Source organism: Mandrillus leucophaeus, unplaced genomic scaffold, assembly GCF_000951045.1.
Source record: "Mandrillus leucophaeus isolate KB7577 unplaced genomic scaffold, Mleu.le_1.0 Scaffold97, whole genome shotgun sequence".
Taxonomy (NCBI): Eukaryota; Metazoa; Chordata; class Mammalia; order Primates; family Cercopithecidae; genus Mandrillus; species Mandrillus leucophaeus.
The window spans coordinates 4,215,493-4,234,876 of record NW_012110585.1 but is presented as its reverse complement, the minus strand read 5'-3'; the positions used below and the strand labels follow the sequence as shown (position 1 = coordinate 4,234,876).

The following is a 19,384-nucleotide window of genomic DNA, read 5'->3' as shown; positions in this document are numbered from 1 at the left end:
AGGTGTGAGCCACCGCACTCGGCCAAGACATCAATCTTGAGTCTCCAGAAAGAGCAGTTTCAAATCTTGGGGCCCTGAGGTGTCATCTGTACCAATGAGAGTGTGTGAGGCCCAGAGAGAGAGGTGAGTCATTTTCCTACAATTTGTGATTCCATAGCTGCTGGTCCAGTCTTGGACACCTGAAGCTGCCCAGGGCAAACCATTTTACAGATGAGGATGCTGAGGTCAGAGCAGTCGGGTGAATGGCCCAACAGCACGCAGCCAGCGCATGACCAAATTTGAGCCGGAAGGCAGGTCTCAGAATTCTCCGTTGTGGGCACTTCCAGTCCCCTCCTTTCTTTTGAGGAGGCAGAAGCGCAGGTGTCTATTGATACAGGATCCTTCCAGGTGTGTGTGTGTGGCAGTGGCCCCTTCTGGAGGCCCCAGGACCCAGAGGAACCCACAAGCCATTGAAAACCAGTCAGAAGGCATCTAAGTAACCATCCATTTAGTATCTGTCACAAGGCCACAAAGGAAACTAAATGGAATGTCTTTGCCTTCGGCGGGAACCCAGCGTGGTGTACCGACTCTCTGGTACTTGCTAGCAGAGATGAACAGTTATGGTTTTTGTTTGTTTGTTTGTTTGTTTATTTTGAGATGGAGTTTCTTTCTGTCAGCCAGGCTGGAATGCAGTGGTGGGATCTCGGGTCACTGCAACCTCCATCTCCCAAGTTCAAAGGATTCTCCTGCCTCAGCCTCCCAAGTAGCTGGGATTCTAGGCGCCCGCCACCATCCCCAGCTAATTTTTGTATTTTTGGTAGAGATGAGGTCTCATCACACTGGCCAGGCTGGTGTCAAACTCCTGATCTCAAATGATCCCCCTGCCTCGGTCTCCTAAAATGCTGGGATTACAGGCGTGAGCCACTGCGCCTGGCTTGTTCATTTTTAAATTGAGGTATAATTTTCATGCGGTTGTTTTTGATCTATGAAAAATGAGGAAAACCCCAAATGATTAGTTAAAACTACTTCAAAACATGAGACCTGTGCTGGGTGTGGTGGCTCACACCTCTAATCCCAGCACTTTGGGAGGCCAAGGTGGGCAGACCACTTAAGCCCAGGAATTTGAGGCCAGCCTGGGCAACATAGTGAAACCCTGTCTCTACTAAAAATACAAAAACATTAGCCAAATGTGGTGGTGGCACACATCTGTAGTCCCAGCTGCTCAGGAGGCTGAGGTGGGAGGATCACTTGAGCCTGGGAGGTGGAGGCTGCACTGAGCTGTGATTGCACCACTGCACTCCAGCCTGGAGGACAGAGCAAGACTCTCAAAAATAAAAACAAAACCAAAAATGGGGCCCATGGCAGGGGTGAGAGTGGGTACAGGGGACTCTGCTGGTGGGAAGATTGGAAGCCACTCTGAGGAACCCCAAGGAAAGGTATACAATGGATGACTGTGGAGGATATCCCAGAGGATTCCAGCCCAGAGTCTTCAGCAGGGCCCGGGCCCCTCAGAGCCTACAGCGGAAAAGCATGTTAGGGGCACTCTGGACCCATTGATTTGCTCAGCAGAGCCCTGGCCTCGTTAGGGTTCCGTGATTTCAGTGTTTACTGACCACATCTATCCTCCATCCCGGCTTAACCATTTTAGATCATCAAGAACCCTAGAAGTAATGGATATTTTCCATTTTTATTAAGTTCTCAAGGAAAAGGACGGAGGAGGAACAATAAATCTCAGTTTTTATTATTATTATTATTTATTTTTTGAGATGGAGTTTCAGTCTTATTGCCCAGGCTGGAGTGCAATGGCGCAATCTCGGGTCACTGCAACCTCTGCCTCCTGGGTTCAGGAAATTCTTTGGCCTCAGCCTTCCAAGTAGCTGGGATTACAGGCGCCCACCACTGCACCCGGCTAATTTTTTGTTTTCTTAGTAGAGATGGGCTTTCGCCATGTTAGCCAGGCAGGTACCAAACTCCTGACCTCAGGTTGATTCACCCGCCTCCGCCTCCAAAAGTGCTGGGATTACAGGAGTGAGCCACCACGCCCAGCCATTTTTTTTTTTTTTTTTTTTTTTAACATCTCTAATTACAACTCACTTTCAGCAAATTCATCTTGAAGAGGGAGCACAAGAGACTATGGTATCTTTCTTGTACAAACATTATGCTAATATTGTTCACTAGTATTGTCCATAGTATTGAGCTGCTTCTGAATTAACTCCTTATGTCAGTCATTCACTGATTAGGAAGCTGTGACTGGTTCAGTTGACTTGAAAAGTGATTAGAACTGGTGCATCCTGTTGCAAACGGCTTATAGATCCAGTGGGGGGTGTGTGTGTGTGTGTGTGTGTGTATGTGTGTCTGTGTGTGTTTCTGTGTCAGAGGGAGGGAGAGGGAAAGAAGTTTATCAGGCAGAGAACAGCAGCCACAGCTGTAGGATGGAAGACAGTCATCCCAGAGGGAATGGAGTGAGTGTGAGTGTATGAGAAGTGCCTCATTTATCACTCATCTTGGGACGGGAGAAGCCCCCTTTTTGTGTTCATCTGAAAACCCCCGAGCTGGAGCTTGCGGTCATGAGCACCAGTGTCTCACAGGCTTTTTTGGTTCTTGTATTCTGGTAAACTTGGAGCACACCTGTGCCATCAGTGCTTTCTGCAAAACTAACTCCCGCCCCCCACACCCCCGCCACCCCCGGGTTTTAGCCAGAGGAGTGAGCTGGCAGTGCATAGACCAGAAAAAAGAATGGACTTTGAAAAATGAGGTCTGTTTTACTATCATCTTCACTTTGATGACTTTATTCTTGTTCTCAGCCTTTTTGCAAATGCCACTGCCACTGCTATCTGGAGGAGCAATATGAAAGTCACACTGGAGTCAGAGCTTATAGAGCAGCACCATGTCCCTGGAGGATAAGGGAAAGGGCCTCAGTGACTGAAATGAGAGCAACAGTGTAAAGTGGCAGACAGACCACAGAACGAGGTTCCTGGAGATGCCGCTTCTCAAGCTAAGCCTCGCAGGGATGACACATACGTGTGTTGTTACAGGGTGATGGGACATTTGTGCTCCAGCTTCAAGCAAGCAAGGCAAGGACGCAGTCTAAAGAATAGGTGCCAATGTTACCAAATGATAAAACAATTAAACCAAAACCAGAACACCCAGTCCCACTCCGAAAGAAAGAGCTTTCCGAATGGCTGTGTCCCATGCACTCAGTCCACGAGTGAGAGCTGGGGGCTCTGCAGTGGGTGGCTTGTCCTAATACTCCCCACCCCTGGCTCCATTTGGTACATATTCAGAGACTGTAAACTTCTTATTTTGAGATGAAGTTTCGCTCTTGTTGCCCAGGCTGGAGTGCAATGGTGAGATCTCGGTTCACTGCACCCTCTGCCTCCTGGGTTCAAGCGATTCTCCTCCCTCAGCTTCCTGAGTAGCTGGATTACAGGCGTGCACCACCATGCCTGGCTAATTTTGTATTTTTAGTAGAGACGGGGTTTCTCCATGTTGGTCAGGCTGGTCTCAAACCCCCAACCTCAGGTGATCCACCCACCCCAGCCTCCTAAAGTGCTGGGATTGCAGGCATGAGCCACTGCACCCGGCCTAAACTTATTTTCATTACTGTTAAGCCAAACACAATCACAGCATAATCACAGCTAAAATTAACTTTGTTACTGCTCACCTATCTTAGAGGCATTTAAAAGTCTAATTTTAAAGATAAATGCGCTCCTTAATTGTTAAAAGACTTGATGTGGGTTTCAAAAGGTTTTGTTTGTTGTTTGAGACAGAGTCTTGCTCTGTTACCCAAGCTTAAGTGTAAGTGGCATGAGCTCAGCTCACTGCAGTCTTGACCTCCTGGGCTCAAGTGATCCTCCCACAACCTTCTGAGTAGCTGGGATCACAGGGGCATGCCACCGTACCTGGCTAATTTTCTAATTTTTTGTAGAGATGGGGTCCCCCTATATTGCCCAGGTTTGTCTCAACTTCTCAGGCTCAAGCAATCCTCCTGCCTTGGCCTCCCAAAATGCTGGGATTACAGGGGTGAGCCACCGCGCCCGGCCCCACTCCACATACTTTTAAGATGAAGTGGTTAAGCACCCCTGTGGCCTAAGGAGGTGAAGACAAATGGATAAAGGAGAGGAAGTGCCGCCTTCTCTCTCATTCTTGTGAGGCATCATTTGCCCATTAGCCTGTTCGGATCAAACCATAAAATGGCAAGAGCTCCTTGTCCTAGAGGGACCCAGTTTTAAGTTGGAAGTGGCTAGAGAGAACATTTTCTTCCAGGTAGGCAGAGTCTCATGCTCCAGACCCTGTTGTCTGGAGGGCTCTAAAAATGCCCTCAGATGGTTGGGAGTGGTGACCCATGCCTCTAATCCCAGGATTTTGGGAGGCCGAGGCGGGAGAATTGCTTGAGCCCAGGAGTTTAAGACCAGCCTCGGCAACAAAGCAAGATCCCATCTCTACAAAATAAAAATTAGCTGGGCATGGTGGTGTGCATCTGTGGTCCCAGCTACTGAAGAGACAGGCAGGTGGATCGTTCGAGCCAAGTAGGTCCATGATGGCACACAGCACTCCAGCCTGAGCAACAGAGCAAGGCCCTGTCTCAATAAATCAATAAATACATTGAGCGACTTTTGTTGGACCACAAGGAACTTTGTTTATGGATAGGTACAACTGTCTCCTAGGAAATTAAAGCCCAGCAGTGACACCCATCTAATGTCTGACATTAGCAGGACTGGGATGAGTGTTCTTTTCAGGATCCACTGTTACCAAAAGAGGGAGCCTTAGCCAATGGCCAAAAATAAAGGAAGCAGCCGTGAGTGGGTCAGTGGATCCATGGCCTCAAGATTCCCCAGGAGAGAACAGCAGTGCTGAACCTCCCAGTGAAGACCACTGAGGGAAGAGGAGGGAAAGAGGAATACAGATAAATTTATTAGTTAAATACTGATTTTACAGCCATTTCACCTTAAGACAATGTTAACAGGTTTGTGGGTTAGGGAGGGTATACGAGGGGGCCTTTGGAAGAAAACAATGTAAATGATGATTAAAACAGAATCTTGGTTCAAAGGTATTCTCTGCTATAGCCAGTAGGATTTTGGAGTGAGGGGGCTGGGCGTGTGGGGAGGCGTAGTAATGCCACAGTCAGCTACAGCTCTGCTGAGAAAGAGGAAGGAGTCTCCATGAGCTCCAGCGTCAGGGGCGGAAACTGAGCAACGTGCAGAGGAGAAGGCAGTGGATCCCGGAGCAGCTCAGAGTCGGAGGCTCCCTCCAGGCCCCCTGCCATGTCTTAGCAGTCATCTTCTTTCCGTGACTTGTGTCGTGTTGTGTTTGTTTGCTTTGAATTCGCGTTGCAGAATCTCTGGCTTTTCGCCTCCTGGACAAAAGACTTCTGCCAAGGCGAGGCTGCAGGTCCGGAGGGACTCCGGCTGCCATCGGACCAAGGGCCAGGAGGAGCAGACAGCAGGTGGGTCGGCCTTTGGGACACTCCTGCCCCCCGAGCAGGACTCTGTCCACTTACACTCTCCCCGGAAGGATCTCGAGGCTCAGCTGAGTGTTTGCCAGACTGGCTTGAGCAGCAGAACGTTTTGTTCTTACTCAGAACCCCTCTGTGTGTGACAGGGTGAATGAAGGGCCTGCAGGGAACTCGAGGGGGGCCGTTTGGCTAAGCTCCCCAGCTCTGGTTTTGCCAGGGGAGGGACATGTACAAGCTGCAGGCAGAGCTGAATCACTCAGAGCAGGAAGAGGGACTTTTATTTTGAGAGACGTTGGAAGTGAAGGAGCAAAGGCCCGCAGCAGGGGAAGGTGCCTGGGGGAGAAGCTGCCAGCTGCAGTGGATGCGGCTGCGCTCTGTGGCGGGTGCAGTGCTCCTCTAGCTCCCCAGGGAAGTGTTCGGTCACTTCTGTCACATCCCACAGTTGTGGAGTCAGATTTGGTATTGGGGATGCAGGGCGGTGCCGTTTCTCAAGCGGATGGATGGGGCCGGGGCCTCTCCCCAGGGGACCGTCCATCCAGGTACATGGCAAACAGATGCCGTCATTCGGGCTGGAGCAGGGGTCCCAGGGCCCAGCCCTCCGCTTGTTCTCAGATCCCCGGTGCTGGAAACACAATGCGAAACCCACCGTCTAGGCCACAGCGGTGAACACAGGGGACAAGGACATCTTGGGAAAGAAGTCTCCAACTCACAGGGAGACGCAGTGTGCTCGTGCTGCAGGCTGGGCTCCCTCCAGTCCCACCACCGTATACAGGCATCCGAGAAAATCCAACACCCGCTTCCCCTGACCAGATCGTCAACTTCAAGTTTCTTCCCAGTTGTTTTCTGGAGTCATTCCCAGGCAGAGGAGGCCGGCCCCTGGGAGCCCAGGGCCTCCTTCTTCCCAGTCCTCCACGTCCCAGGTCCGTGCAGGAATTTGAGGAGGGAAGAGGGAAGATTACGCAGTGATTATGTCCCCGTGACTGTCAGCCAAGACCAGGCTGTTCCAAGAGTCCTGCTTGGAGCTGGTCTGTGGAGACTGGCTGACGGGAGACACATAGCCTTGTGGGGAGAGCTTCAGGGCCGAGAGGACCGGGTGGAGGGAGGGCCCGTGGCCAGACATCGCGCTGACCGAGAATGTCTGAAAAGCAGAAAGCACACGATGAGGCCCGTGGAGACGCTCCTGAGGTAGGGGAGGGTGCCCTACTATGCAGATGTCGCCAGGATGGCTCCCGCCCTCAGGAAGGGACCAAGGAGCACGTCTCTCTGTTTCTCCTGATCCCGGTGATCTGGGCACAAAGGGTCTGGGTGATGCATCAGCTGCTTCTGAGCACAGTATACAACCAGGGCGAGAACCCAGTGGGCCTGTGGATACTGTGGTTGCCCAGAAGGCTCTGATGGTTACAGGAGACACTTTCTACCATCCTATCACTACCACATCCACTTTCCAACAGAGAGGCCGTCCACCCGGCCCAGAAGGGGCTCCTGCTGCCCCTGGTTCTGTGGGATCAGGTTCTCCCAGGCAATAAGAAGCTCATTAAGACACGGCCTCTCTCAGTTAAGAGCAGAGGCAAGATTAACAGCAGGGGCTGGTCAGAGGAGACTGTGGTCAAGCTTGGTGCGTCCTGGTCCCAAGAGAGGGAACTGCAGAGGGGACGAGGCAGGGAAGCTGAGATGCCATCATCCTCCACAAGAGGGAACCTGGGTGGCCCCGGGTGTCCCCTGACACACGTGCAGAGCTGGGCCTCATGAAAGTGGCATCCTGCCTGTGACCTCCCACCAGCCTGCCCCCCTGCCCTCTGCAGGATGCAGGCCTTTCCCCATGCCAGCTTCCTCCTCCTTCCCCACCCTCTCCTGTTGAAGTCTCACCGCCCTGCACATAGGAGACGTGGCCTAGAGAACCCCTGCTCTGCCTCCCACAGCGGGACCACGCCTCCCCTCGCCCCAGCAGGCAGTCTCATTCAGGCTGTCCTTGTGTGTTGTTTTCCTCCCCTGCCACCCATGCTGTATGCCAGCCCCGGACTCCCCTCTCTTTGTTTCCAAAGATAGTGGCATAGAGGAGCTGTTAAAAAATTGTGAGTCATAATCGTGCCCACACCACCATAGCTTGACAAGACGTCCTGAAATACAGCCGGATGCAGATGCCCCTAGCCTCGAGGGGCCCTGAGGGCACCACGCAGCTCAAAGGCTGGAGCTTCCTAGCCCAGAGGGTAGCTCACTGCTTGCACCTGTGAGGCCTGGCTGCAAGTCCCACCTAAGACTAGGCTGGCCCCTGGGACTCTGCAATCGGCCTCCCCACAAACAGCCCTGGCGCCCCACCCGTGGCGTGTACCTGGGACACGGAGCTGCTGTGCCCGTAGTGAGATGACAGGCCGGGCTCTGTCTTGATGGGGCGCATCTCCTCGCTGCTGCTGGTGGTGGCGCTGCTGGAGTTGCTGGAAGCACCGCTGGCGGGAGGAAGGCTCTCAGTGCCTGCAGGACCTGGAATGAAGCAGAGTCAGCACACCCAAATCAGCGGCAGGGACAAATGAACAGCCGGCAGCCTGTGAGACAGCGGGGATGGGTCTGAGCTAATGGCTTTATCTACATTTGTCAGGGAGGGCAGCAGGGGTCCTTGTCAGTGGACAGTTACAGTTCTCACAGGGATGGCTTCTTCCCCCTAGTTCATCGCAAACCCTTGAGGCCACATGGGTTTCAGGATTCAAAACTTTTAAAAAAAATTCTTCCTCATTCAACTTGAAGATTCAAATTTTTAAAAGTCCAAATACTGTGTATTATAGAATACCTCCCGCAGGGCCTGAGATAATACCCTATAATTAAATACATTAATATCCCCACAGCAAAACATGTGAATATCATACTGAATGGGGTAAACAGAGACCATCAACAGCCCTGTGTCTGTTCAAAATAGGTTTTGCCGCCAAATCTAGCTTCCCGGATTTGGAATTTTGGACCGGGGATGGTGCACTGGAGCCGAATGTCTTCTCTACCTGTGATTGCTACGTGAGAGGAAATAAGGTTACCCAGGGCACGTAGGGTACTCGGCAGCAGTAGGGAAGCAGGAGGAGAGGTGGAAGACCACAGGTGTCAGACACTGAAAATTCCTGTAGGAAATATGCCTGCCAGAAGGGGCAAGCCGTGGTTGAATCTAGAAAAGTAGAACTTTGATCATGCCCTTGGTAGTGGAAAGGGCCAATTTATCTGACTCTGTCATGCCTTAGGTTAGAAGATACATTTTCCATCAGATCAGCCAATTGATTTTCTCTGTGACTGCAGCACTGACCAGTCCAATCTCTAACTGGGTAGCCGTACTGAGTGGGGAATGTTTTGGTAGGGAATACAAATGTATTAAAGAACAGCCCTTGTTCTTTCATAAATTTATATATAATTTAATAAATACAAATAAATATAATTTAAATTTAATAAGTATTTGATAAATTTATTTACTAAAAATAAATTTAAAAAGAACAGTCTCTGTTCTTTTTTATGTTTTTTTTTTTTTTTAGAGACGGGGTCTTGCTCTGCTCTCCAGGTTGGAGTACAGTGGCACGATCACAGGTCACTGCAGCCTCTAACTTCTGAGCAGCCCTTATTCTTAATCCAGAAATTCAGAAGGCAGAGTGGTAGATTGAAGAGAACATTGACCCTGAAGCATAAAAGCTTGGGTTTTAATTCTCTACCCATTAACAGCTGTATGACCCTCGTTAAATCATTGTCCTCTATGAGCCTCAGTTGGCTTGTTAGTAAAATGGCGTCATAAACTGGTTCTCATGGAGTCTTGCGTTCATGGAGATAATGTTTCTGAAGGGGCTTTCTAAAGCACAAAGCACTGCATGATGTTCATTATCCACTGGCTTAGAGATCAATCTGTTAGGAACATGATTAATTGGACCCTGTCCTCCTGGATCCCCGTTAGCCCAAAGAAAATTGAAAGGAACTGAGCTTTTGGGTGGCTGCAGCACCAAAGATGAAGGGACCGAGTAAAGTTCCTCTTTCCTGCAGGCCCTCGACTGGTCCAGCCTGCCCACTGGGATCTTTGCAGTTGGCAATGATCAGACCCCAGCCTGAGTTGAGCCTGCTTCAAAAGCTCCCAATATGTTCCATGGCAATTGTTACTTTTTTGCTGGGCTCTTCATCCTGTCCTGAAAGGCCAGGGATGTACAACGCTGTCACCACACCCTGGCAGCCTGGGCTGGCCTGCCTAACCCAGAAAATATGATTCTTGTGCACTCTGAAGGCTTCTGACGTATTCACATAATCACTCACAGATCTTTTCCTCACCTGCTGGTGTCTTAGATTTATTCAGGTTCTTGGGCTTCCGTTTTCTGGTTTGAATCCCCTCTTTCCGCATTGCAAGAGGCCTGGGAACCTGGAGGGTCACAAGTCAATATACATGGTTTTCCATTTCTACATAATCTGCTACAGCACTGAAAGACACACAGCTGCTGCGAGAAGGCAACACCTAAGCAATCTCTCCACAAAGGCTGGGGCTCAGACGGTGTGCACAGGCCCCTGGAATTCAGCAAGAAAGAAATCAATTCTGTTTTTAAAAAACTTATCGAGCACCTATGTGATGTGACGGGGACTTTACTAGAGCCTGGAGAACAGGGAACTAAAGACACACAGTTCCTACCCTCAGAAATTCATAGACAAGCAGAAATAACCGGACTCTGGTAGGTGATATAAAAAGACAGAGGAACACAAAACTGTCCTGGGGTGAGGAGTGGGAAGGAGGGGCACATGAGGATATCAAGGAAGGCTTCAGTGTGGAGGTGACACCTGAGTTTGTAGAAGGTTTTGAGTAGACAGAGGCAGGCGTTTCAGGCAGCAGAGAGAATGTTCAAAAGCCTTTATCATCCACACAAGGACCCTGAAAACAAAAAGTGGGTGCTAGGCCAGGCGCAGTGGCTCATGCCTGTAATCCCAGCACTTTGGGTGGCCGAGGTGGGAGGATTACTTGAGTCCAGGAGTTCAAGACCATCCTTGGCAACATAGTGAGACCCTATCTCTACAAAAAAGTTTTAAAATTAGCTGGGCATGGTGGTACATGCCTGTAGTTGCAGCTACTTAGAAGGTTGAGATGGGAGGATCACTTGAACCCAGGAAGTCAAGGCTGCAGCAAGCTGGGATTGTGCCACTGCACTCCAGCCTGGGCAGAGCAAGACCCTGTCTCAAAAAGGGGTGAGAGTGCGGGGGTGCTATCAATAATTGTGCTGGGAAAATTGGCCTCAACAGTAACAGCCCCAGCGAGTTGAGATGTAACATTACTCTACTTATAGCAGCTCTGTACTGCATTGGGTCTGGCTGGAGCCACTGGTGCGTCTATGAACGGTGGGGAGCAGTAAGAGACTATTCTAGAAACTGCCCTGTGACCAGCTTCTGAGATAAAATGTCCCTGGACAATACTTTGACCACAGTTCTGTTGGGAGGCAGGCCCCAGAGCCATTCACAGATGCCTAAGCCAGTCCTGGGGAGCAGGACTGCAGGGTGCCTTCCCCACATCTGGTTTCTCTTAGGCTGAGCCAAGTCTTTTAGCCCCTGTTCTATGCTATGCTTGTCTACCATGTGGGATCGATAAAGACCACACCTGCAAATACAGAAAGAAAAGCAATTACTGCTTCAGAGACATGAACATGGAATGGTTAAGCGAGAAATGCACCAGCATATGTGAACTTGAATTGCCTCCTATTTAACTGTGGGTAGACGGGGTAGCATTTGCACACCCCTACCCCACCATCTGCCTATCTGTCTGTGACTCTATACCCAGACCCCTATTTTCCACCTTGTGGGAGGGTGTCCTCCCCCACCCCATCCCCCTAGCTATGCCTCAAATGTTCAAGCCCATTCTAGCCTCAGAAGAATCTTCCCCTCATGTTAATCTCCATTCACTTAGGTATGCTTTTTTTTTTTTTCAGTTGCAGTAAAATAAAATACATGTAACTTAAGATTTACCATCTTAACCGTTTTTAAGTATATTGTTCTGTAGTGTTAAGCTCATTCACACTGTTCTGCAGCCCTCACCACCATCCCCAGAACTCTTCTCATCTTGCAAAACTCAAACTCCATACCCATTAAACATCACTCCTCATTCCCCCTTTCCTCAGCCCCTGACAGTCTCCATTCTACTTTCTGCCTCCATGGATTTGACACATGGTGTCAGGGGCCAGAATTCCCTTCCTTTTTAAGGCTGAATAATATCCTACGTGTATATATATCACACTTTGTTTATCTGTTCATTTCCCCATGGACACTCGGGTTGTTTCCATCTTTCTGCATTTGTGAATCATGCTGCTGTAAACGGGAGTGTACAAATAGCTCTGAGACCCTGCCTTTAATTCTTTTGGGTATACATCCAGAAATAGTATGCTGGATCATGTGGTAATTTTATTTTTTTTATTTTCTGAGAATATAATCTTTTGAATACCTACATAATATTTCCCAATAAGTTTCTTGTACCATTCCCATATTGAAGAATAATAGTTTAACCATTTTCCTTCCAAAGGTTTTTTCCCCTCCATTTTTGCTATTACAGTGATTAACAAACACCCTTATATATATTCTTTGCAGAAAGAAATGTTTTCTTATGAATTTTCATAACTTTAGCTATTTGTTTGTTCATTATAACAAGAAATCATGAAAAGATACACGAGATTAAGTTAATAACAGCCCTCTCACTCCACTACCATAAATCCTATCCCAATGAGGCAACTGGATTTAACAGCCTGTTATATATTCTTACATTTAAAAAAAATTCTCAAACACATGTACACATATATATCTATTGACGTGGTTTGGCTATGTCCCCACCAAAATCTCATCTTGAATTGTAGCTCCCATAATTCCCACGTGTTGTGGGAGGGACCTGAGGGGAGATAATTGAGTCACAGGGTGGTTTCTCCCATACTGTTCTAACTGTAGTGAGGAAGTCTCATGAGAGCTAATGGTTTTATAAGGGAAAACTCCTTTTGCTTGGCTCTCATTCTCTCTTGCCTGCTGCCATGTAAGACGTGCCTTTCACCTTCCACCATGATTTTGAGGTCTCCCCAGCAATGTGGAACTGTGAGTCCACTAAACCACTTTTTTATTTTGAGTATGTCTTTATCAGCAGTGTGAAAACAGACTAATACACCTATACATGTATATTTGTGTGTATGTATTCACCCATCCACTGGTCTGTCCACTCATCCCATATGTATGTGTGTTTACTGCACCTTCAACACTCGTAGTATGCGGTCATGCTACATATATTTCTTTGCAATGTGCTTTTTCATTTTCTAGATCAAGATACATGGCTCTAGATTATTATTTTTAAATTTCTCCTCAATATTCCACATTTTGGGATATACCAGAATTTTTTCAAACATTCCTTTATGGGATTTTAAGGTGGTTTCTAGTTTTTGCCACCACAAACAATGCAGCAATAAATGGTTCAAAGGTCATCATGTACTGGTTATTTTTTATAGGCTAGTTTCCCAACAGTAGACCTGCCAGATATAAAGGTGTTTATGGTTTTAACCCTTAAAAATACCACTAAGTTAATAGATGCAGTTATCAAATACAAATCAATAATACATGAGAGTATCTAATTCCCCAAATCCACAGCAGCACACATTTAAATTTTTGCCAAATCTGTGGGCAAAATAGGGACTTTCGTGGTCATTTTCGGGTACATTTCCCTGATTTTCAGTGAGATTCAGCATGTCTGCACATGTTTCATGGCTATCTGGACAGCTTCTGTGAGATGTCAGTTCGTATCTTTTGCCCATTTGGGGGAAGTGGGGGGAAAATCAATTGTTCTTTTCTTATTAGGCTATAAGGTCTATCTGTTTCTGGTTTGGTTTTAATTTAACTTGTATTTGAACAATTAAGACTTGCAAATGTACCGTCTAAGGTACCAAGGGGGTACACAGCAAAAAGAGTGTCTTTCTAATCCCTTCTCCCCAGGACCCCAGTTTTTCTCCTGGAGGCACCCCGTGTACATATATATGCATACATGTGACCATGTGACCAACCTCTACATATCCTACCAGAGGTGTTCTGTGTACATGGAAGCAACCATGTATAAATTATGTTCTTCCTCATATTTATAAAAATAGTGCCGTAGTAAGTAGTGTTCTGCACCTTGCCTTTTTGTTAACACTGTATAATGGAGAATGTTCCAATAAAAATGTAAAGAGCTTTGTAGAAGCTCCTTGTAATTCTGGAAATACTAACCCTTTTTCTGGTACTGTGTATTGGTCTTTACTTTCCCTAGGTATCATTTCCAGGCACTAATAGTAAATATTTACAAAATCAAATCTATCTAACTATTTTTATGTGGCTAAAAAGTTTTAAAATCTTGTTTAAGAAGTTCTCCCATCCCCAAAGTTACATAAATACTTCCCCTTATATTTTCTTCCAGTGTTTTTATCGTCTGATTTTTTTTTGTAGTATTTTATTGTCTAATATTTTTATTTTTTGGAGACAGGGTCTCACTTTGTAACTCAGGCTGGAGTGCAGTGGCACAATCAGAGCTCACTGCAGCCTCAAACTCCTAAGCTCAAGCCATCCTCCTATCTCAGCTTCCTAAGTAGCTGGGACTAGAGGCATGCACCACCATGCCCAGCTAGTTTTTTTTTTTCTTTTTTTTTTCAGTAGAGAAAAAGTTTCCAGGTTGGTCTTGAACTCCTGAGCTCATGCAATCCTCCTGCCTCAGCCTCCCAAAGTGCTGGGATTACAGGCATGGGTCATGATGCCTGGCCTTACTTTTAGTTTATTTCAAAGATATTTTACATCTAATATCTTTAATTCACCTGAGTTTATTTTTGTTTAAGTAGGAGGTGGAGGTCATGCTTTCCTTTTGTTTTCCAAATGAACAGCCAATTTTGTCAGTGCAACTATCCTTAAGCTTCTTATCCACTGAATCGAAATGTCACCTTTGTTGCATATCAGGGTGCTGTATATAAATATGGCCTGCTCATCTGTAAAATGGAAAATTCACTTATGCAATGTAAAGGATGGAAGAGGCCAGCAAAGTTGTTGAAAGTCCCTTCCAAATCTAAGTATCTTTGTTAAGAAGGGAAAATGAATGCTAGTCCAAAAGAAGAAGACAAGGGAGGACTGAGAGATGGGCATCAGAAGGCAAGGATGCCGCGTGGGCGTGGGACCCACGTACCCCATGGAGCTTCATGTAGAGGCCACAGGCATTGCACACGGGCTCGCCCTCCGCATTGCGGCGCCACAGCGTGGTGGTGGTGGTCTGGCAGTTGGCACAGGAGAGGCCCACTCGGCGGGAGGCAGACTGCAAGACAGGAAACAGACCCTTCATGTCCAAGTAAAAGGGGGGCACTGCCTTCCACCTCGCGCGCGGCTGCGGATTGGGCCTCCCTAATGGGAGGCAGGGCTGGGCCCTAATGACCCTGCATGAGATCTCTGACCTGTGACAGCACCTAACTCTCCTGTCACCTGAGCCACTGCGAGGAGTAAATCAGAACGAGGTTTCTGCTGCACGAGGAGAGCGAACGTGGGCACTGGAGACCTGGTTTCCAGTCCTAACCGTCATTCACCATCAGGCAAATAACCAGTGAGCGCCGGACACTGCTGGAAGGAAAGCTTCTCCTGAAAGAAGCTGCAGGTGCCAGGCACAGACGGAGAGTGAGGAATCATGGTGTCCAAATAGTATCAAAGTCTGAATGGCCCTGGGACCTCAAGAAAGGGAGGCACCAGGGTTTATCCCCTCTGTTCTTCCCTCCTTAATATAGTGCAATCTGGTTGGTGTTGATCAGAATCAAATTATATTGAAAAGGAGCATGAAGCCAGGAGCCAAGCCCCAGGCCCAAACTCTTCCCCAGCCCCGGGGCCCAACACAAGCTGCTTGCACTTCTGGGCTTTGGGATTTATCAACTGATCAACTGAGGTCAGGATAGAGACCAGCCTCTGAGGTGACCTTCCTTGCAGGGTTGGTGTGGATGGAGGAGACACTCCAGTCAACACCAGAGTGGGAACCAGGAAACCTGGATTCTGGTTCCAGAGTTCCACATGGGAGACTCAGTACCTCAGTGACTGTGGGCAAGGCCACTAGCTTCTCTGAGCCTCACTTTCCGTTTCTGTGTGCTGAAGAGGTTGAACTGGACAGCCTGGATCATTCTGGTGGCTCCAGCTGACTCTAAAGTTGTGACAATTATGGTGGAGCTCTCACCCATCTAATCCCCTGATCCACACCCTCAAGTTCCAAAATTCAAAACTAGAGGATGTCCCACCAAGGCGAGAGCCCTGCAGCCAGGTGCCGAGAGGAGGCCGTGAGGCAGGTGCTTACCAGCCGGCGCTGGGGCTTGATGAGCGGCCGGTTGATGCCGTTCATCTTGTGGTAGAGGCCACAGGCGTTGCACAGATAGTGACCCGTCCCATCTCGCCTCCAGAGTGGGGTGGACATAGCCCCACAGTTGACACACTCTCTGCCTTCTGAGAAGTCGTCAAACATATCTACTGAGTTGGGGAGAACAGACAAGAAAAGACAGAGGATGAATTCTTTGTTTATGCCCATCTCTTACCTCTGAGAATCTAGAGCACGCAGAAATGGTGCCCTTTCCTCGGAAGGAGAAGACCACCTTGGGCTGCTCTTTCTCTTCCTCACTCCGACTTCAGACCCTGCCCCCTAATCCCAGACACTGCGAGCTCCCCTGAGCATGAGAAGAGGAAAGGTTGCAGTGATCACCCGTGTCCTGGGCTGGGAGGCGGGACACCTGGATTTCAGTCCAGATGTCACATTCAGAGCCTCCAGCCCTAGGCCTCTCACCTCACACTGAGGTCCACGCAAACCTTCTTGCGCTCTCTTTTTCCTTTTCAAAGTTAGTAAGATTACTTTTCCCTCTGCATAAAGATATAAATATTTACCTTATGAAAATCAGTGCCAAAATATATAAGGAAAATTCAGATTGTCACTAATGTTTTCAGCATTTGGTTCTATTGTATCCTTTGTAAGACTGTATATATTTTTTTTTAATCAGAGACAGGGTCACTCTGTCACCCAGGCTGGAGTACAGTGGTGCAATCATAACTCAGTCCAGCCTTGAACCCCTGGGCTCAAGTGATCCTCCAGCCTCAGCCTCCCAAAGTGCTGAGACTACCTGCCTGAGCCACTGTGCCCAGCCCTTTGTGAGACTTTTCTTTTTTTGAGATGGAGTTTCACTCTTGTTGTCCAGGCTGGAGTGTAATGGCGCAATCTTGGCTCACTGCAACCTCTGCCTCCCGGGTTCACGCGATTCTCCTGCCTCAGCCTCCCAAGTAGTTAGGATTACAGGCATGCACCGCCACACACAGCTAATTTTGTGCTTTTAGTAGAGCTGGGGTTTCACCATGTTAGTCAGGCTGGTCTCGAACTCCTGACCTCATGTGGTCCGCACGCCTTGGTCTCCCAAAGTACTGAGTACACCACACCCAACCTTGTGAAACTTTCATATGTTGATATGTATTTTTGCCAAGCTATATAATTCTGAGTCTGTGTGGGTCTTTTGCTTAATATCAAAACATTTTCCCAATGAGAAATTCTTTATAAACTCATTTTATAAAATTCTTTTTAAACTCAAATCATTATTCCATCATATAAACGTGCCATCATTTAACTAGTATCATTCAACTATTAATTTTCATCCAGTTTTGGATTCTTGTTTCGTAAACACTGCTTGTTTTGTGCATGAATCTGTGCATTTCTAGTTATTCCTTAGGATACTCTCCGAGAAGTAAAATTTCTGAGTCAAAGGCACTAGATTTCTTTTAAGTTTTTGGAATTTTCTAACTGTCCAGCAAAAAAAATGCTTCATTCATTCATTTTTTCTGTTTTAATATACTTGTATGGGCTGCTGTATCATAGTCTGACATTTTTCTTGCTTATTGGTATATAAAATAAAGGTGCATATTATAAGCCATGGCACTTAGAGCTGCTCACATGAGCGTAGCGTCTCCCCGACTACCACAAGGCTGCTGGGTCTGCCGCTCCCTTCACTCGCTCACCCCTCCCCGCCATCACCTTTATCGTCCATGTCTACAGAACATTAAACTGACAGGTTCCACTTGTGTCCATTCTCCTCACCCTGATGAGACAGGCCGGGCCAGTTTTCTTACTCCCTGCAGTCTATATAAAGCCTGGCTCACAATCTCCAGGAGTCTCTCTGACTTCATGGTGTCCTAATTTGCTGTCCCTAAACACATCTACCTTGGTCTCCAGACTCTTCCTATGCCGCTGCCGGAGGCGAGGGCAGATTCTTCTCTAGTGAAGAGGGGCGCTTTTACTGAGTTGGGAGGACAGGTGGTGAAGAGCTCTCTTTCCAACAGGACCCAGCCCGGGAGGGGGTCAAGGTTGTACATTTTGCTAGTTCTGTGGCCCAGCTACTTGCTCTAAGGGAATGTGGGCCAGAGGAAAGCATGGTGGGGGGCCCTCCCCCCAACTCTGGGTACACAAACAGTCATTTGCACCTGCAAACAGGTAGCTGTGTGTCCACACCGAGTAAACAGTGTGCAGGTGTGAGGGGCTATTTGCTCAGGCCAGGGAGCGGAGCACAGGCGTCACAGCAGAGGCTATTTTTACACCTGGGTCACACTGACAGCCTCTACCAAGGTCGCCTGCCCTCAGAGCCATACATGAGATGCGGCCACTCCCGCCTATGACTTGCTCCCAGCTGGACCACCACAATTAACACTACTGTTGCCACCTCTACAGTCGGTGCCTATGGCCTGTCAGCCTCACTTCTTTCATCCAGGCCTGCTCATGAGGGGATTCGAGAGGCCAGGAATTTACAGAAGGACATTAGACCAAGCCAACTCCACAGCAGGAGGTGGGCACAGGCAATGTCGGTCATTTTGTTGGGTGTCCGCAATAAACACTAGGTGGCACTACCATCTCAAAATTGAACCAAGACACCCAGTCTGGCCTGAATGACACTTGGACATAGAGGCCTTGTAAGATCACCTTTCCAGTCCAAACCTAGCACAACTCTCTCATTCTGGTTTCCTTTTTTATTTTAGTTTTCTCTTTAGAGACAGGACTCACTCTGTCACCCAAGCGGGAGTGCAGTGGTGCAATAGTAGCTCACTGCAGCCACCAACTCCTGGCCTCAAGAGGTCCTCCTGCCTCAGCCTATTTTTCTTTTTCTATCTTTTTTTTTTTTTTTTTGAGACAGGGTCTCACTCTGTTACCCAGGCTGGAGTGCAGTGGGCCCTGCAACCTCAAGCTTCCTTAGTACCTGGGATTATAGGCACACGCTACCATCCCCAGCTAATTTTTGTAGAGACAAGGTTTCACCATGTTGCCCAGGCTGGTCTCAAATTCCTAGGCTCAAGTGATCCTCCTGCCTTGGCCTCCCCAAATGCTGGGATTACAGGCATGAGCCACTGCACCCAGCCCTATTTTTCTTTATTATGAAAAAATGTAAACATTCAGAAGTAGACAGAATATGAAAGAGAACTCTGACTTAACCATCATCCAGTTGCCAATCATTTGTGGTCAATCTTGTTTTATCTATACCTCCATTCACTTTCCCCCATATTGTGCTACTGAAGAAAATCCCAGACTTCTATTACTTTATTCACAAATATCTCAGTATGTTGCTCTAACAGATAAAGAATCACACTCTTAAAAATAAGCAAACTGGCTTCTCTCCTACATTCTGGTTCATTTAAGTCAAAAACATCTCATAATGTGTTCCTCTTGTTCGGAGGGGAGATTCTCTTTTCTTCTCACAATTATTGTTTTATATGCAGGAATATCGGAGTGTTTCTTTCCTTCTTCCCACACTACACTGATGTAAAGAAAAACTTTTTTTGAGACAGGGTCTCACTCGGTCCCCCAGGCTGGAGTACAGTGCTGCGACCTTGGCTTACTGCAGCCTCAACCTCCTGGGCTCAAGCACTCCTCCCGCCTCAGCCTCCCAAGTATCTGGGACTACAGGTGCGTGCCACCATGCCTTGCTAATTTTTTTT

The 19,384-nt window shown here is 47.9% G+C and overlaps 1 protein-coding gene and 1 pseudogene across 1 annotated transcript in view; both read right to left on the bottom strand.

The window, feature by feature from the left end:
* The window catches only part of LOC105532602, an 8,481-nt pseudogene extending 5,014 nt beyond the window's left edge, over window positions 1–3,467 (bottom strand).
* A 1,404-nt stretch (window positions 3,468–4,871) lies between these two features.
* GATA4 (GATA binding protein 4) overlaps window positions 4,872–19,384 on the bottom strand; it is a 66,788-nt gene continuing 52,275 nt past the window's right edge. Inside the window, exons 2-6 of the mRNA XM_011970748.1 lie at window positions 15,726–15,895; window positions 14,586–14,711; window positions 9,713–9,800; window positions 7,764–7,912; window positions 4,872–6,572 (exon numbers count right to left, since the gene is read on the bottom strand). Coding sequence (XP_011826138.1) covers window positions 6,390–6,572; window positions 7,764–7,912; window positions 9,713–9,800; window positions 14,586–14,711; window positions 15,726–15,890 — 711 coding nt within the window. The 5' untranslated portion in view covers window positions 15,891–15,895 and the 3' untranslated portion in view covers window positions 4,872–6,389. The remainder of the gene's footprint in view (window positions 6,573–7,763; window positions 7,913–9,712; window positions 9,801–14,585; window positions 14,712–15,725; window positions 15,896–19,384) is intronic.